Source organism: Zootermopsis nevadensis, unplaced genomic scaffold (assembly GCF_977971745.1).
Source record: "Zootermopsis nevadensis isolate Lab colony 2312 unplaced genomic scaffold, Znev_1.0 Znev_ptg000061l, whole genome shotgun sequence".
NCBI classification, from domain to species: Eukaryota; Metazoa; Arthropoda; class Insecta; order Blattodea; family Termopsidae; genus Zootermopsis; species Zootermopsis nevadensis.
The window spans coordinates 9,594,706-9,614,193 of NW_028259192.1; the positions used below are offsets into that span (position 1 = coordinate 9,594,706).

At 39.3% G+C, this 19,488-nt stretch overlaps 1 protein-coding gene across 14 annotated transcripts in view; it reads left to right on the plus strand.

Annotated features, from left to right (window-relative positions):
• The window catches only part of EndoA (SH3 domain containing GRB2 like, endophilin-A), a 103,060-nt gene that overhangs the window by 60,890 nt on the left and 22,682 nt on the right, over positions 1-19,488 (plus strand). For 13 of the 14 annotated variants that reach the window (XM_087340695.1, XM_022080940.2, XM_022080885.2 and 10 more), the window contains exons 3-6: positions 12,585-12,653; positions 13,081-13,297; positions 14,677-14,810; positions 18,257-18,323. In XM_087340695.1, the coding sequence (XP_087196821.1) occupies positions 12,585-12,653; positions 13,081-13,297; positions 14,677-14,810; positions 18,257-18,323 (487 nt within the window). Of the gene's footprint in view, positions 1-11,997; positions 12,170-12,584; positions 12,654-13,080; positions 13,298-14,676; positions 14,811-18,256; positions 18,324-19,488 lie in introns of those variants that run through there. The other variant, XM_087340699.1, reaches the window with a different exon arrangement.

Below are 19,488 nucleotides of genomic sequence, written 5' to 3' on the forward strand. Positions count from 1 at the left end.
AGATAAGCTAAGATACTCGTGTGATGTTCACGGTCAGTTGCGTTGGCTTGGTTTGGGTTGTGTTGGGCTGAACTGAGCTCAGCTGCAGCGACAGACTTATCGATTTCACTTCAACACAATGCATTAACCAAGAATTGGAAAAGAATTCTATTTTCTGACTTGCAGCTGGCTAGGTGGCACGGCATAAAGAAATTCTCAGTCTTTCGATTTCTTTTTACTGTCGTCTTTCCTTATATAAGGAAAGACAGGTTTATGGTATCATGTCTGCTCCTCCCCAGTAACTTTTGAATAAATTGACGGATTTACATGGAAGTGCACGAGAGTTGCGATTTGATGATCCCTCCAATCAGCGCTTAGCTCTATCTCATTCGAAACCGCATTGGTTTTGTCAATTTCTATGTTTTGCCATTGAACCGCCTAAGAATTGTCTTCCTCTCTGACCGCGACATGCGTTCGATTCCACGCTTTCGCTTTTGGAGTACAGATTAACTGGTTGCAACTGGAAATATTTCTCTCAGAACTGAGGCATGTTACGTCATACGCTCTTGAGGGGGGGGGGGGGTCAGATATCGATAAACTGCGACAGTACCATGCCACTAGAAGCCACTCCATTGTAATTTTTGGTGACCTGTTGTCAACAACACTGGCATAGCTGCCGTTTGACTTTAATAGGGTCTTCAAAATGTGTTTCATAAATTTCTGGAAGCTGAAGCTTCATTGCCGTATTCGCAAGATCTTTTTCTTTTATAATATCTTTTTTATAAGTGTGCTGCTTATACAGAATGAGCCACAATTAGGTCCTAGTGGGTAGGATAAACGTAGTCTACTTTGATTAAATTTGTTATTCATGTTCCATGCTCTAAAATTTATTATCCAGAATCAACGTTGCTTGTATTTACGGAAACTGGTGGCGCATGGTCGGGTCCTACCCGATTGCTGCACCAACTGTTACGGAGTGACCATATGTCTTATCAATTCTTTAGAACTTTCTGGCGGTTTATATTGTCAACTGTTGAATAATTGTATATAAGGAAGTAAAGTTTGTGTGCACTTCCTGAGAGAAGTTTATGCATTTATTCATGGTTTGTGTAAAAACACGTTATCAGGTGGATGTTGAAACGAGGTGGGTGGGACTAGCTTAGGATCGTGTTGGGGTGCTATTGTATTAGCGGTGTTGATTTATCGTGTTCTACTGCCACAGTGTTACTGCGGAAATTCGATTGTATATTTTGTGTTTAATATTGTAAATTATTTGACTATGTTAAAGGAAAGTGGGGTATAATTTTTTTGGTCGACAGTTTCTCTAGGGATTATTACACCAATGCTAAACGTGCTTAAATCGTATTATAAATATTAGTTTTACAATTCTTTGTATCGATATTTGAACGGATATTTTACATCTTGAGTTCTAATTTATATTCTGTAAATGTATCACAGTGTTCAGCTGACCTAGTTCTGTGTTTCCACGATATCGACCGCGCTTTTGATATTGCAGTAGGGAGATGATAATTCATTGCAGGCTCGTGTGATTTTTAGAGGGCGCACCTGCACACTTTGCGGGATGAGATTTTGTTTATCGGGTTCTCGACTTTTTCAGTGTAGGGGAGAAGCAAATTTGTTGACCGCGATGGTTCCTGCGTCGTTGGTATCGTGGTCTGAATTGTGATGTTCAGATGTAACGCTATGGCAATCGATCCAAGAGGCCGGGACGCGTGTTCTCGATTCTTGGCAAACACATGCGCGTTGCTACTAGAATAAATCGCTGTGTTGAAATGATGTTACGTGTAGCTGTATGGATGTAGTTTTAGTTTGTTCATGTTATTTTCGCCGATATTCGAAAGTCAAGAACGATGTTTATTATGTGCATAGTGGATGTCACACACTAGGATTACAAATCAGGTAGATGAATAAAATTTAGTTTTCTATTCAGGGGTGGATTTAAGTTGTTCCCTCCCCTTTACCAAACAGTTTTGCAACCCTTTGAGAAGGCACGTGGATATATCACACCAAGTAAGACAGTACTCAAAACATGACCCAAAAATATTCAGAGTTAAACGTAGCCAAAAAACAAGTCAGTGAAAGGATTATATTTCATGTTGGAAAAACTATTAAGAGTTGTAGCCACAGGTAATGCAAGAACCTTCGCAGTGACAAAGAGTTATGACTGATTTGTGGTCTGCGGCTTGCTAATTCTGGTGCATTTTTCTAAAGAGCAATAGCTTTTTTGTTCCAAATTGCGACTTGGTATACAAGGCACGATGCACTCTGCTAATGAGCTAAATTCGGGGAGTTCTTTCTCCATTCGTAAGTGACCGTCAGCACATTGGGTTACCCTGGACGCGTTTACTTTTTTGTGAAATAAGTCGTTATAATGTAGTCGGTACCACATTTTAGGATTTAACCCCTGATAAAGTCATTTCGAACCCAATCTACTGGATCATTCGTCAGTTCCAGTTGCTGTGGATCGAAAGTGTGATTCTGAGGTGAGCAGTTGTTAACAAAATTCCAAAAGTGAAGTACCGTCACCAGTAGTCTGAATTGGCGTTTTTTAGCCGTTGTGGTTTTTTAAAGATATATTACTATTATTGTTAATAATATTACCCTTTTATATGAAAATATGCTTTAGTTTACATGTTATCTTAACAGCATTTTCTTGTTTGTTTTTTTCTTTCAGTCTTGACCTTACTGCGTTTTAAATATTCCACACCCTACTAAACTATTTCTTCCGCCATTGATTTTAGACGTCATGGAATCTATAAAAATAACCAGTTATGATTTTAAATGTCCATGTCATGACCCCCGAACAGTCGCCTCCTTTTTAAGCTGCCTTTGTAGACATTGAGTTTCATATGCCTGATTTACAGTTATCGCGAGTCACAGAGGAAGCTCAGCTAACAGCCGGAAGCTGTGTTGTCGTGCTTCTCCTTAGTAGCGAATGCCCTGCGGTGTTCGAGGTTCTGTCGACTACTTTCCGGTCTGCTGTACGCAAACAGTAGAATATTAGGTACTTGAAGCTGCGTTGAATGAAGAATGAGAAAAAATTATGAGAGGGTTGTGGAATGCAAAAAAAGATACTGTGATAGCACTGGAGTAATTTTGCTGCCCTAATATGTAGCCTTCTTAGCCTCTGCGTAAATCCGCACCTGTCAGTTTCTCTCGTCTGTTTACCTTGATGTCAATAACTTTTATCTTCCTGAAGTTCTATTTCCTCGGTCCACCTGTCATATCCTCTCTCGTGGGTATAAATTTTTCATCCGTATTCTCAAACGCCCTCATTTTGAGTTCTGTATTGTATGTTATTTAGGAGAAAAACTTGGCCTTGGCCGTGCCCATGGACGTTGTGGGTGCAACATATTGACTTTGTCAAAATTATAAGGCTTTTATTGTCAATAAAGTTTTCTCAAATAGAATACATCAGTTTCTAGCCTTAGATTTATCACCGTCGGACTTCCGCGTGTTTACACACTGCCAAGATTAAAACTTTTTCCATAGTAATAGACATTACTGCGTTTGATAACCATATAAATAGGAAAATTATTGTTTTGTGTATTTTAATCGTGACGCCTTTAGGTAGGAGACGGGCAGATGAAATACGAGGTGGTACCGAAAAGTTCAGGGAACTTGCCCATAAAATAAATTGCGTATTATAACTCCTAGTTTCCACCGTCTCCTTCGAAGTAGTCCCTTTGGATATGGATACAGCGATCCCAGCGTTTTTTCCATGACTCCATGCATCCCTGGAAGTCTTCGAGTGTGAGTGTTTTAAGCACCTCCTGCGATTCTGCCTGGATCTCCTCAATTGTGTCAAAACGACGGCCTTTCAATCGAAATTTCATTTTGGGGAACAGGAAAAAGTCGCAGGGGGCGAGGTCAGGCGAATAGGGTGGGTGGGGAATCACTGTCGTGTTTTTGGAAGCCAAAAAGTGCCGAACAACGAGCGATGTGTGGGCGGGCGCGTTGTCGTGGTGGAGAACCCAGCAGTTGTTCTCCCACTTTTCTGGACGCTCTCCCGTAGCCGCGTCATAACTTCGCAATAAAACTTCTCGTTGACAGTTTGACCAGGGTGGACAAATTCCTTGTGGACAATGCCTTGGATGTCAAAAAATATCAACATGGACTTCACATTGCTCATCGACGTCGACAGACGTTCGTCCATCCTTAAAGCGTTTGTACCACAAAAAAGTTTTACTTTGACTCATAGCATTCTCACCAAATGCTTCCACACGCACGCGGTGGGTTCCTACAGCAGTTTTTTTAAACTTAAAGCAAAATTTGATGCAGGTTCGTTGCTCCTTAAAATCTGCCATTTATGCAGGTTTAAAAAATCGCCGAACCGCTACAACACAACGTTACAAAAACGCACGAGACTCAAGAACGCGGCCTCTCGCCTTCACGGCTGTTGGAACACTAATTCACGAAGGGTACTGCTCGCCCCATCTAGCGGCGGCAGGCCATTCCACAACCGGTTCGCGCGTGGAATTCAAATTCCCCGCACTTTTGGGTAGCACCTCGTAGTCTGAACTGAATGACAGCAAGAATTTCGATATTTGAATTTGCTGTTCTTTATGGGTGTAATTTTCATTTATTTTTGCCGTTTCCAGTATTTGGACTTCCCACATAGCGGCGGTTTGTGTAGTCTGGTAACGAGGCATGAACGTAGTTTTCTTTGCGTTTATTTCTGTACTAGTGTGTAATAATAATTTCATTGTTATTCTTTATGGTATTTATGCTTTCATCTACTAAACATAATCGACACGAACCAGAAGTTAACCTGCTGCATATATTTTCAATTCATTCTGACGAATTTTGGGCGTGTTACGCATTTAATAAGGACTACTGTTGGTGACGATTTCTGCATTGCAGTCCGTAGTATGTTTGGCGATACTGAATTGTAAGTAACATGCGTTAGGGTGGCAGAACGTTGAACGTCTCTGAGTTGTGATTATCGAAAAAGAAAATTAAAAATTAACCTCGTTCTCTTTTTTAGATTCTACATCAAAACGTGTTGTAAGTACAGATAGAAGTGTTTGTAATAGAATAAAAATACAGCGAGATACTAAACAGTAGCCTATTTTGTATGTTTTAGATTTTGACTTCAGTATTGAAGACGAAAACATGTATTTAGATTATGTAATTTCATGGGGTAGCCGCGGTGTTAATAGTGGTAGTAGGCCCTGTGTTTTGGTAGTGGTAGTAATAATAGTAAATGGGGTGGTCTGGGAAGGCGTATACATTAAAGTAATCTGTGACGATAATAGTACATTTCCTAAAGGCCGGAAAATATAAATAGGCCTATATAAATGTCTGCCTCTTAATGGAAACAGGATAAAACAACATGCGATACAAGAATCCATATCGCAGGTATTTTCACTTTCCGCAGAAAAATTAGTCCGTCGCGTGTTCGCTGGGCGTAACATTAATTTTTAAAATGGCGTGTGATATCAAAGTAATGATGTCCTTTTCAACTGCGCAGGTACATACAGATGGAATTCCATTACTAAAAATGATACGCAGACTGTCCAGCCAGACGTTTAGTTCCTCAGGACTTGATTTTAAAATCGTCGTTTTGCAAAAAAAACAAAAATCTCCTTTGAGATACACTGCATCAGCATGCCTGTAAATTTGGTGAATTGATATAACATTGAGCCATGAAGCAATGCATTTATTTTAAATTTATGTTACTTATTCTGTTTTATTTAATGTAATTTATACTTAATCATAATAGAACTTTCACATTCTCATGACTGTTGAGAATCAAAAATTTGCCCTATGGCTTCACACTCAACATAGGAAGTGAATATTTATGTGTTCATTATTAAAAATTGATGGTTGAAATGTTGTATTAAAAATTCTCACTAAGTCAGTATTTTCTGTTCCCATGTTCGTTAGTTCCTCAGGACTTCATTTTAAAATCGTCGTTTTGCAAAAAAATAAAAACAAAAAACCATTCATCTCATTTCTAGACGTAGGATTGTAAAGGATTTTAACAGCAAAGATGATATAATTTAGTTAAACTTCTGTGTATACACGCTGGATGTTGGTTTGCAGGTGTGCTCCTGTTTCATATTCTAAAAATGCTCAGTGTTAATCTCGTCGGTTATCTTTACCTATTTCCGTGGTATTTTCACAGTCTCCAAGAAATTTCAGGTTAAACTACTTTCTTAAGATTGTTTTAAACGTTTTGCCGCGTTGTACTTAAGTGTGTTCGCTGTTTCAAGGTACGTACTTTCGCTAGAGTTACACTTATATCCGTAATCCTATCCAGTTTGTAGGTTCGTGTCGCAGCATTGTACGAGGTGCGATCGGAAAGTTTTAAGACTGCGCCTATAAAAACCCGTACACTTATCTCAGGTATTAAATTCATCCATCACCCTCGAAGTTGTTCCCCTGGGAGTGAACACAACGATCCCAGCGCCGCTGCCAAGCCTGGAAGCATCCCTGGAAATCTTTCTTTGTCAGCCTGTCAAGCACCATCTGCGATTCTGCCTGAATCTCTTCTATCGTCTCAAATCTCCTTCCCTTTAGCTGAATTTTCATCTTTGGGAAGAGGAAGAAGTCACACGAAGCTAAATCCGGCGATCCGGCAAGATCTTTGAGCTCCTGACAAACGAGAAGTCGATCCTGCTTCTGGTCCTCAGACAGGAGCCTTGGCACAAACTTGGCTGCGATGCGTCGCATGTGGAGTTCTTCCTTTAGAATCAGCTGACAGGTCCCATAGCCTATCCCAACAATGTCGCACAAGTCGTTGATGGTACGACGTCGATCTTCGTGAATGGCCTGCCGAATCTTCGTAACATTTTCGGGCGTTGTGCTCGAAGATGGTCGTCCAGAACGCTCGTCATCATCGACAGAGGTTCGGCCATTTTTAAAACGTGAATGCCACACAAAAGTTTGTGCACGACCCATTGCGGACTCCCCAAATGCTTGCTTTACCATTTCATAGGTTTCCGTAGCCGTTTTGGCGAGTCTTTGGCAAAATTTGATTTGTTCATGAAAATCCGCCATTCCGAAATCGCAGGAGGGTCGGTGTAATGCACTACCAAAACGCCCGTAACTAAGAAACAAATGCTAATTCGATGATGCCGGCTGGCACACTGATTCACTATGAATGTAGGCCGCACCCCCTAGCGGCAGAAGCTCGTACTACATCCGGTTCGCTCTGTATTGACACAGTCTGGAAACTTTCCGATCGCACCTCGTATAATCACCAGTTATCTTCTGTCAGTCTGCTCTGGATGAACGTAGAATACTTTGATGAAATACGGTTTTCAGATTCCATGCACTAAAATTTACCATCCAGAATTAGCATTATTATTTTTTATTGAGTGTTCTGTCTGACGACAGGTCCATTCTTCTGCCCAAAAAGAGTTCGCCAGTTTTCCCTATTCTCAGCTTCTCGTTTTAATTCCTGAAACTTCATCTTCTTTCCTTGTTTAAGGTTGTCAGTTAGCTGTAACAGTCTTCTTCCCAGTCCTCGCTTTCCTTCAACCTGGCCTTCGATGATATCACTCAGTAATCCATTCACAATTAGCATTACTTATTATTAATTAATTATTATACTTACGGAAATTAGTGGCGTAGGGTCGGGTCCTACCCAATCGCTGCCACTGCCTTGTATGACGGAGCCGACAGCCTGTTCGGCTTTGTCGGCAACTGTTTTGGATCGGCCAGGAGCCACATGACGATCCCTTATTGCTACTGTCACTAATTTTCTGATTATCCTAGCCGTGGCCTATTCCAGCCACTTCTTTCTATGATCCTCAGGTACCCCACACACTTGATACGAGAATCACCTTTCGGTAGGCTATCAGTATCAGTACCTTCGAAGTTTTCGTATACCCTGTCTCTGGTAGTACCCTCAGGAAGGGAAAATCATATGGAATATTTTGGTAACGTGGCTGGTCCAGTCCTTCAGTTCGTGAGGTGTCATAGGATAGGACAGAATTTTTGTAAATTATGCATCTGGCTCTCTGTGTACACGTATGTCACAAAGGATGACAATATTGACGAAATAAATTATCTTAACAATAATGAAGATTGTTTCCATATTTCTCCAGCTTTGGCTTTGGCTCCTAGCCTCGGTTTGACTGCTGCTGAGTGATGATAAGTCCCTAATGTGTTTCCTGACTCCCTTCCGCACATGGCAGATCATTCCCAGGATTCACTTACTCGTGAAACAGCCCCGTATGACCAGCGATTAGCATATAACAGCCAGAAAGCCCATAATTCCATGTCGACAAGCGTTGCATCCACTAATTATGTTACTGGCCTGACTCTCGTCGATTGACTCTGATGATCATTATGATCCAGAATGTACCTCGTTTACACTTTGCTGACGCTGACATCTATACATTCCAGCAAGTGTCTGTCAGTGGTCACACAATCGGCTTTCTTATTTATTTGGCTGAAATCCCTCATCCTGTCGCTATTTTAGAAATTGCTAAATATTTCGGCTCCTGGGCCGCAACAGAAATTGTTCGTGCATGAACTACAACTTCACTCTACGACCTAACAAGTAAGTACAGAATGTCTCAAAAATATGTATACACGTATACACTTTGGTGGCCTCTTGTCAGTCGGTTGGTCACCGATGTCAGCTGTGCCACAAAGCTAGCGGTGGTCATTTTGAACAACTGCAGTAGATTTTTCTAATTCACTAAATAGCAATGCTGACGTGTGTAATGGTTTAGTTTGTTGAAATGTTTTTTATTTGATGAATTGAATGTGTGTAAACATCTTTTTGGGGGACATCTTTATGTTTAAATAATATTGGGTTGTCGATAATTGTTTTGGGCTAATGTTGTAAGATTAATTACCAAATTTCCATTGTTTGTTACTTTTTGAGGAACGATTAGTTTGTGAACACGTATATCTATGTACACAAAACGACCATATTTGTGATACGTTACATTTATATTTGCCAACAGATTTTTTTCCCCAGGGACAATATTTTACGATTTATTAAACAAATTATATGAAAAATTTTCCACTGGCCAGTTGGAATTCAATTTTTAATTTTTGTTTTCAGAACCATTCTGAAGTGCAGCTTTAGTGCATTTCACACACACACACTGATAGAAACATTGGTCCAGTAACAAGTAACTTCGCATAAACCGCTACCACCACCTTCTTAATCCTTGCTTTCTGACCATTCATGCTTATCTTATTAATTTTATTTGTGGTTTGGCCTATTTAACGGCGCTGTTAATAGCTGATAAGTGAATAATCAATTGGAAAAGACGGAAGGAAGCTGTATTTGCTTAAATTAAGTACAGTATGGACCAGATTACTTGCTAGCTGAGCTGTGGATAGTTGCATTCGGCACGGCCTGGTCGGTGCACGGAACGGCCGGGTACTATGATAACATAAAGGCGTTAAGGTGCGCGCGCAGTGCTTATCACCTTGCCCTTCACCCCCGCGCCAAGAACACGCGATTAATCTGGTCCTTACTATACTCGTCCCAGCATTTGCCTGATGGCACTAAGGGAACTACAGAAATCTCAGTCAGTATAGCCGGCTTTAGTGCCTAGATTTCTACCCTGGACCTCCCGAATATGAAGCAGTAATGCTAATGATGTTGTCTTAATGAATTTTAATCAGGGAATAGTTTATGCACTTTACGTACAGATTTTATTATAATGTTTTTTCTCTTCATTCAGTCAATTCGACTGCGAAGCTCGTTCACGTTCTTCTTTCTTCAACTTCTGTACTTGTAGCATCGTTGTTAAAGTACTTAGTAGTCTCTTGCTAAATGAAAAGTGTGAAATGTGTTATTTAGTAATGACAATGCAATACGCGTCATGAAACTGAACACAAGTTTTGCTGTTTTGTTACTGACGGCCGTCAGAGGATATTCCTTTAATTGCCACAGAGACACATTTCCCCGTCGACACTCGAGTTTCCCATGTGCAAAGAAGATGGGTAAAACGCAAATCCCAGCTTCTGTGTTGGTGCACGCGAACATGGTCGTGTTTAATATTGCCTCACATACATAATTACAGATAAAGGTAACTTAATGGGCAGGCTTTGTCTTTTATTTTTAACCAAACGTCAAGCCTTTGTCACAGCATCTGTTCTTTCTCCTATAGTGACCGTCAGTATTGGCCTTCTGTGTTGTAACGCTATGTGAACTTGTACTATATACAACGCTAAAGTTATTTTGAGAGTTGCCTTCGTAGTTGCCACTATATCTGTCAAGACGAGTCAAGGTCCCGCGACATTCTGCTGGCTGTTAGGAAACGTAGGTAGAGTATACCGTTATTATTAATAATCTCCCTCTCCTGACTTATTATGAATTACTTTTTTAAACCTGCTTATGCTATTGTTGGCCATTGCTGACGTGTGTCACCTCATGAAATACTTTGAGCAAGTTGTCGAAGGATCGAAACAGAGCAAATGTACGTACAGAAACCCCCTTCCTTTCAGACTCTCCTGACCTCTCGTCTCTCTAGCTAACCTGCTGCCTCCATCTTCATTCCTGAATATGGCTTTACTGTCAGGAAGTTAAACATCATCTTCAGCCGTGAGATCTTCAAATCTTCTGTTTTCGCGGTGGGTTTTCGGCTCGGCTCTATTGACTGCGCGAGGCAGGCAACCCGCAAACTGCTTCTGTGACCTATTTCTCGGCGGAAAGTCACCCCCCCCCCCCCCCCCCCCGCCTGGTAATCAATAAACCAAACAAGCTGTGACAAAGGCAGCTTGCCCCGAACCCCTTATACAATTTCATTGTGTGGTAAAATGGAATCATGAGGATACACGGATTATGTTCACTTTTATCGGACTCGTGTTTTTCACGATGTGAGCTGAGATGTCTCCTGGCGGCTTCTCCAAAGTCTGCTTTACGATTGAAACATGATCTTGTAGAGTTGTTCACCTTCTTGTTCTCGTGGATATCGATTTCAGAGATGTCATCTTGTTCCCAAGAGTTCGAAAACAGAGTTTCGCGTTTCGATGTCAGTAATTTGGTCGCGAGTTATTTTATTTAGAGTTCAAGATGTAATATAAACATAATCTGCTTCTGATTCTCAGTTTTTAAGGGAACTGTAGCCATTTTAAAATTTCATCTAGAGGGAAAGGACGGTTATTTGTAAAGAAGAGCGAGAAGGTGCATAAATCATATGAAAGGAAATACCATATTATCGGGTCAACTGTGACGTTCGCGAACCACAAAAGCAGTTCCGCCAGAAGTTCTACAATTATTTTAAGTAGCTGTATTTTTGACTCCGAAAGACTTAACACACCGCCGAAGTATTGCATCATAAAGCGCAGTTAAATGTATTTAACGTAGATGCGTTCCGGTTTAAAGAATCATATCAGTAGAAGAATGTTTCAGAGTGCAGATAGAAGGGTTCCGATACCAGTACTGAAATGCGAGTACAGTATACTCCGAGCAAAATGTTTCTTAAAATTCCTTTGTAGGCTGTGTGGTTGTTTGTGTTTTGTCCTCATGTTACTCAGATAGTGCTGCCATAAAGATTCTGAATTTAAACAAAATTTAAATGTTAGACCCTTTTGAATTTTAGTCTTGTGGAACAATGGGTAGATTTCACCGTCATATGTTTTAAAAAATATGAGCGTTGTAGCAGTCTGTAATATGCGAAGAGAATGTTGAAGGCGATTATCAACATCATCGCTGTTTCGTCGTGAATCAGTGGGAGTTGAGTAACGTTTGAACTCGGTTGTCTAATTCTCTTTTCAAAGGTTAGTTGGAGTAAGGAAGGTGCACGCGTATGTTCTTTTCAGAAGTTGTTACAGTCAAAAACAAGATATACCATTCAAAATCTCAACTCGACAACAATAATGTACTTTGGTACAAAAATTGAATCCGAGGCAGGTACATCTCTGAGTAATAGACTCCCCTAACCTCTCATGACGCTCGAATCAAGGTCACCCTTGTTGCTAAGTCACTGCTTACGCCAATTGCGCAAAAGCTGTGCAGGTGCGAATATAACGTATTCACAAGCACGTCTTTCTTTGTTAATTTATCTGAAAAAGAGACTGTTCGAATAACACACAAATCTTGGAGGTACTGAAACACAATATTAAACAGACTGTTGCCAGCACTGGCTTTAAAACACTTCGCGAAGTCGCACGAAACACACTAAAAGGAGCTGATGATTTTCGTTGAGCGGGTGGTTGACATTTTTGACATCTACTCTAAACCTATTCTGTAAGTTATTCCTAAGAATGAAAACTGAAGGATAATTTGCTTGTTGTGTTATATGTGATGTCACTGAAGTATACAGATACTGTTGCAATTAGGGTTGAATTTTAAATGGAACACACTGTACTCAAATATTTTGTTTTTCCAAATAGCATTGTTCCTGCAATACGTTTCCTTGTATATTTAGTAGTGCACCTCTTGAACTGATAATTACAGATATGTGACAGATCTGGTATGTTTAGGGTTGGTGTTAGATGGTGTGAGGGGCTTGAGATATCATTTGAGGGGGCTCAAATTCTGAAGTTGTGCCTGGGCATATCAAGGATCAGATAGTGTTTCATTTATAGTTATGACTGAATCTGCGTGACCTACTGGTTTCAATATTTGTAATATATAGCACTCTTTTTTTCTTTTTTCGCAGTACATGACAGAGAAGATGGGTGGAGCGGAAGGGACACAAATGGATGTTGACTTTGTGGACATGGAGAGGGTAAATATTACAATCATCATATATTACCCACAGTTGACAAGTTAGTGTTCAGAATAGACCAGAATAGACTTTTTTGTAACTGGCACGTGTCAGTAGACTTGATACAAATTTTTAATTTTATATCAGAGAGCTACTACACTGTGACTTTTTATTAATACAGAAGTAGACTGTTAGAATGATGAATGCTTTCTATTCCTGGTCTAAATAATGCATACTAATTGCTCTGAAAAAATTCAGAAATGGTATCTCTTATTATTCCTTAGCATTATAAGTAATTACTTGTATATAATAGAACTGTGAAGCTATGCAAATCAGTGGACTAGATAGGAGTCACTTGCGTCTTACTGCACAGAGCATGCTTTTTACTATTCTGTTGTATCAGCTTAAATCAGAGTATTGTTACTTGATAAATTTTGTCAAATTTCAGAAAACAGATGTCACAGTCGAACTTGTAGAAGAATTACAAATCAAAACCAAAGAGTTCCTTCAGCCAAACCCAACAGCAAGAGCAAAGATGGCAGCCGTGAAAGGAATTTCGAAACTTAGTGGTCAGGCCAAGGCAGCTACGTACCCACAGCCTGAGGGAGTTCTGGGTGATTGCATGGTCACATATGGGAAAAAGCTTGGCGATGACAGTGTGTTTGGTGAGTTAAAAGACAAGCTGGTTTAAGTAATGAGGCTAATGCAGAATTTGTTGGCATATTGCATTGTTGCGCTCATATTTTAAAATTTAAAAGTACGTATACAGATTTAAGGATCTGATGTTGGTCTTCAGGTTGTAACACCACGTGGACTTGTAGGCAGATATCAATGTTTCAGAAGAGTAGTACTTCCTTCTTCAGGGCTAAAGATAGAGGCAGTATGTTCCACCAAACATTGGTGTCTACCTACAAGTCTTCACGGTGTTGCAACCTAGAAGGCCAAAACACGTAAATGTGTTGTTATACTGTTTATATTTCGTGTCATTCTGCACCAGAATTCAAAGTACTGGTAAATATATCATTTATTGAATTACATCCTGTATGGCAGGCCTATGTGCTTGCAGTTATGACAACATTTCTAATAATCATAATCTGCATTTTTGTGTAATTAGAGAAACTGTATCACATTACCACATAAATGAATAAGTGTCCAACATATATTTCAGTTTCAAATTTCACATGGGTAGTTAGTTACATGTGCCTTGCTCAATAGTAACTTCTGCAGAAAACTTACGTATGTTATTGCCCACAGGAGAAACAACAGATATTGTTTATGAAGAAATTCAGTGTTGAATTTTAATCGTTGGAATGTGCAGTATGGCTGTCCCATGTAGATTTTCATTCTCAAGAATAATTTATGTTAATATTTTCCTGTGTTAAACATCATTAAAAGATTGTTAATAAAATTTATTATTTAAACATACTATTTCCTCTTTATAGTTTTTAATACTTAATTTCATAAATTAAACTGCAACATGAATATATGGTTTCTTTTCTGCAATATAATACTTTTCATAATTCACCACTTTGTGTTGCCAATCGTCTGAGGAGGAAGGACATGCCGTCTGCTTGTATGAGTATTATTTTATGTGTGTTTCTTTCCTTGTAAATACGGGTAGGGCTGGCTTTAGTTGACTACTGCAGTAGCCATGTATGTTAAATTTGAAAGGGTCTGAACATTTACATGAACATGAACTGATTTTTAGAGGCCTGTAAGTTAATTTTCTTAAAACTGTATATTATTCCATATTGTTAGAGGCAACAGTTAAATCAGATGTGGTGACTATTTAAAAGAGAATTCAAGATACAAGGGACTTCTTTCATGTTGCCAGGTCTTATTAACAAGAGAGAGATTCCAATTGGTTTTGTATTTCATTTTGTAAAGCCATAGTTTCCAACATTTCCATGGATGTGGGTTGGCATGTTTTGTACAAAAAGTAAAAGTTAGGGAATGAGTTTTCAAAGTGATTGTATGTTTCCATGTGAAGACTAAAGTTTTAAGTAAAACTTCTCAATTAAAATTTTACATTATTTGTTTTCAGGTCTGGCACTGATTGAGATGGGAGAGTCTATGAAACAGATGGCAGATGTGAAGTATTCCTTGGATGACAATATCAAACAGAACTTCCTTGAACCACTACATCATTTGCAAACTAAGGATTTGAAAGAAGTTATGGTAAATTTACATTCCAGATGTTATTTCATCACACACTGAATTTCTGTTCCTATACTGCTGTAGTCAAGACGTCTTTTTCTGCTTTGAGAAGTGGATAAGCAGGAAAGGTTCATTGTCAACTGAGGAACTGATGTGGGTAGATGGAGCAGGTGGATATATGAGTATTTAATAATACCTACATTATATGAGTGAATGCTAATGTCAGAATGTGAGTGTAGCTTTTTGGGTGTGTAAATGCACTGGAATTTTTAAAAGCAATTTTTTGCATAGTTACTGAGCAGAAAACCAATGTTTTAGAGACTGGGGCATAACCAAAAATTACTTATATATCAGTGCATCAGTGGAGTGCCTGTTTGTCATTAATTGTTAGAGAGCTGCAGGAACCTGATCACCAAATTCCGTTCGTTGCCACAAACTTGCCCACCTGCAACACTCATAGGTGTAAGGTTTGTTCCTTGAATCCTGTCTGGTTGGATAGTCCTGTCTACCCCACATACACCTTCCCACACTCTTTTGGTATGCTATAGACCCCTGAGTCCTGCAGTCCTAATTTGTTTTCAGTTAATTGTATCACACACACGATTTCTTCTTAGCCAAGTTGTGGATTATCTTTGTCTAATTTTGCAAGTATCCTGCTAATTTTGTACAACGTAAAGTAAAAAGTAAAGTTTGTCCCACTCTACGCCATGTAGGTGTTTGGGGTGAGTGGAGGTATAGCTCCTCTCTTCCTTGACCTCGGCACTAGATGGGGGTGAGTGGTCAGCATCACGCCCCGGCCGGCTTTACCCCCGGGAAAGGACCCCGGTACCCATTGGAGAGGAGGCTGGGTGGGCCCCAGAGCCGGTCTGGATGCAGAGGCTAGAGGAAAAATCCTCTGCCCCCGTCGGGGATCGAACCCCGGTCGTCCAGCCCGTAGCTATTCACTATACTGACTGAGCTATCGCAGCTCATAATTTTGTACAATGTATATATAAAAAGTACACAAACCAACTGTAAATACTTTAAAACGCATTGCGCCAGATGCGTTTCAACCTCATGAGGTCATCATCAGTGGCATGGCATATTAAATCAGTCCATTGAACCATAATAAAGTAAAGTTTGAAAAATAATAGATTGCCACACTGGTTGCCATAGTGTTTATAAAACCCCTGCACACCTTCCGAGCTGACACGCACACATATAAATCCACGACGATCCAGGTCCAGATAGCGCTGCCACTGCTCATGGGGGACTACAACATAAAGCCACAAGAGAGACTTCTGTCATTAGACATAGTGCTGCAACACAAGAACGCCTCCACCTCGAATAGAACAATGACACGACCCAGCGCACATGGGTGACTCAGTGGGATAATACACTAGTTCATGCGCAACACAAACTATAAAGTGTGGTTTATAAACATGAGTTAAAGGAGCAGGGCACCATCTTTATACACAGTGTTTTGTGACAACACATTGTTGTATGAACTATATTGATTTTATGGACTGATTTAATATGCCACACCACTGATGATGACCTCATGAGGTTGAAGCATGTCTGGCACAATGTGTTTTAAAGTGTAAACAGTTGGTTTGTATACATGTTTTTATATATAGAAATTTGATACTACACGGTATGCAAAGTTTTAAGATTGTACAATATAGTCTGTTAAAAGAACAGTATAGCAACCCCAGTTGGGCTCTTTTGTTTGTGGGCAGTGTTTAGTACCTGCTGTTCAAAATATTCCATAAAATTAGTCACCATTTTGAACAACAGGCACTGAACACTGCCCCTAAAGAACACTCTAGTTGTTATAAGTGTGTGGAATAGGAGTTTGTACAAGATTTGACATTTACCTAGTGTGTTACTGCTAGCATACTGCTAAGCAGTTATTCCATAGCTAAAGTCTTGCCAGCATCCCCTTAGTTTTGAGGCTTAAATCCCCTATTCGTGTGTGATATGGGCAAACAGAATACAAACGAACATCAAGTTCTTTATGGAAATATAAAATGGCTTGCTACCATAACTAGATGTACCGGTGACCATAAAACTAGAAGACTGACTAGTACAAACTCATACATATCTCTTTCCTCACACAGTCACACCATCAGCATCACAAAAAGTATGCAATTTTATCTACACTTATTAACTGTAGCATGATGCATATGAATGATGAAGTTTGACATCCACAGAAAACATTACAACAGACTTTGATAGAATTATATGTCCTAAACACAAGATACTAAAACAAAGGAGAGTGATTCAGGTGGCACGTTTGTATTCCAGTAGACTACTTCATGTAAGATTAGCAGGATACTTGCATAATTTTACATAAAGGTGGTCGGCATAATAGCTAAGAAGAATATACATCCTTTATGGCCAGTGAAGGACAAATTAGGACTGCACAGCTCAGGTGTCTGCAACATTCTGAGTTTATAAAAGTGTAAGAACTATCCATTGTTACAAGATGCAAGGAACATGTCCAGTACTGTGTGTATTTCAGGTGGGCAGTTCCACACAGTGGAACATTTTGAAAAGGGCTGTCAGATCAAGTTCCAAGTTGCAGAAGTATTAGTTTAAACATTGGTTTACATTGACCACTTCTCAAAAGAGACAATCAAAAAAAAAATCTAAATAACTTCAGTTATGAAGAGTGCTTTAAGCTGAGCCAGTTTTGGAATAAGCAGATTTAACAACATGTGCACAACAGGCCTACTGATGGACTAACATTGTCCAGCTTAATCAACACTGAGGTGAAAGAATGGCTGCTGTCTGCACTTAGTGTGGAAACTGGCTGTTACGATGCTACTGCACCCCAGTGTGGTCAGGTTAAGCAGCAATGGGCAAGGACAAGCTGACAGATGGGGGACGACTCTCCAGGTTATGTAACACTGGATTAGTCATAGAATGGGAGTGTGGACTGTTCAACTTGACCTTGCTCTTTCATTGCCCAAAATATGGTGCATGAGGAAGAGGCATCACAATAATGGACTGATTATATCAGATGCCAGTTATTTGATCACTCAAGTAGATTCTGGTGGTGATTATAGAGACTTATGATTTTATAGCCAAAATATTGTAACTGATACATACCACACATGTCAACACATATTTACATTTTTCTTTTGTTATTGATTACTGACTTGAGGACTTGACACACGATATTGTCTTGAAGGAGCAAGTATTTTGCTTTTCTAAACTGTTCTAGTAGTTATTGCTGCACCTGATACCTTTGGTACGGTAGTGTTCACCTTGTAGATCTCTGCCATCCTTGTTGCGGTGGCCAGGTTATCTGTTAGACATACTCATAACACCCTTTTCGACACTGTTGTTGTGGCCATTACCTCCAATTGTCTTTCTGACCTTTCTATTCTCTGTCAGCCTTTTAACTGGTGTAGGAGTCAGTTTTCGAACTGAGACAGGCTCTGTATTCCCCTTTCTTCAATTTTTTGTCTGGTATGTTTCAGCACCATCGGAAGAAACTGCAAGGACGAAGGTTGGATTTTGACTGTAAGAGAAGGAGACAAGCCAAAGGTAGACCTCAGTTCAATTCAACTTTCTTTCACTTAAGAGTAACTGCAGCTAATAAAATGTGTTATAATGTTTCATAGATGGAACAGTATCGGTATGAAAGGTATGAAACAAAATTCTTCGTTACACTTTATCTGTCTTCCAAATCTATCTTGTTTTTTAAGTTTATTTTATAGCATGATATTTGGATTACAGTACTATTATGTTATTTTTATTTCTGTGCACTGAATCACAAGCATAATGTTTGTTTTAGCTGCATTAGCTGTTAAGGAACCTACAGTTCACAGGTTTGTCAAACTGTATGTTGAGTCAGTTTGGTTGATATCTGAATAAAGTACATGGGTGTCTTCTGTTTCATAAACTGCAGTTACTGAAACTTATCACTTATACTAATAGCCAAAGGAAAGCAGATGTATTTTGTACAGCAGCCTTGCAGGGGATAAATTTTTTAAATTCCTGTATAGAGGATCATTTGTGTAGGATAGTTCCTTGATATCAGGCATTCACGTGCACATATATTTACTTTGCAACCTTTTTCATTTGTTATTAGTGTTCTTTTGAAATGTTGCACATTTTTGGTTCAGTAATGCTTCACAGTTAAATGCATCTTATTGATAGATTTGTTACGGTGGGAAAATCCTGGGAAACTTCACATTGTGGGAGTTGCATGTTTGCCAATTATCAAGTATTATTTTAATACACTACCTGACTTACGTGTTGTAGGTACTCGACTTATTGCCAGCTAGGCACTTAGGCTTCCATGGAATACAGTTTAAGTTTTCATGTTTCCCTTGCTCTGTTGTAACTCATACCTGGATATATTAATCTACATGCATATCCCTCCTGATGAACCATTGGCATATTCTGTTGTCATCTGGTGGTACATAACCTCACAAATGATTGCCATGATGAAATGTGAAGGAAACAACCAAAATATTTAATTTGGATGTTGGCTATGTTGTAACAAAATTATTGTGAATTAAGAGATGTATTTTACTGAATTTTATCCCATCTGATAAGTTTATGAGGAGCAAGATCTTAATATTTTATGTTTCTCTTCTTGTCTGCAGATCTTATTTTGGTTTATTTTATCTGTAATGAATATTGTATGTTTATGAGATAATTAGGGTTCCACCATCAAAGAGTACCATTTTAAGTATGAGTATTT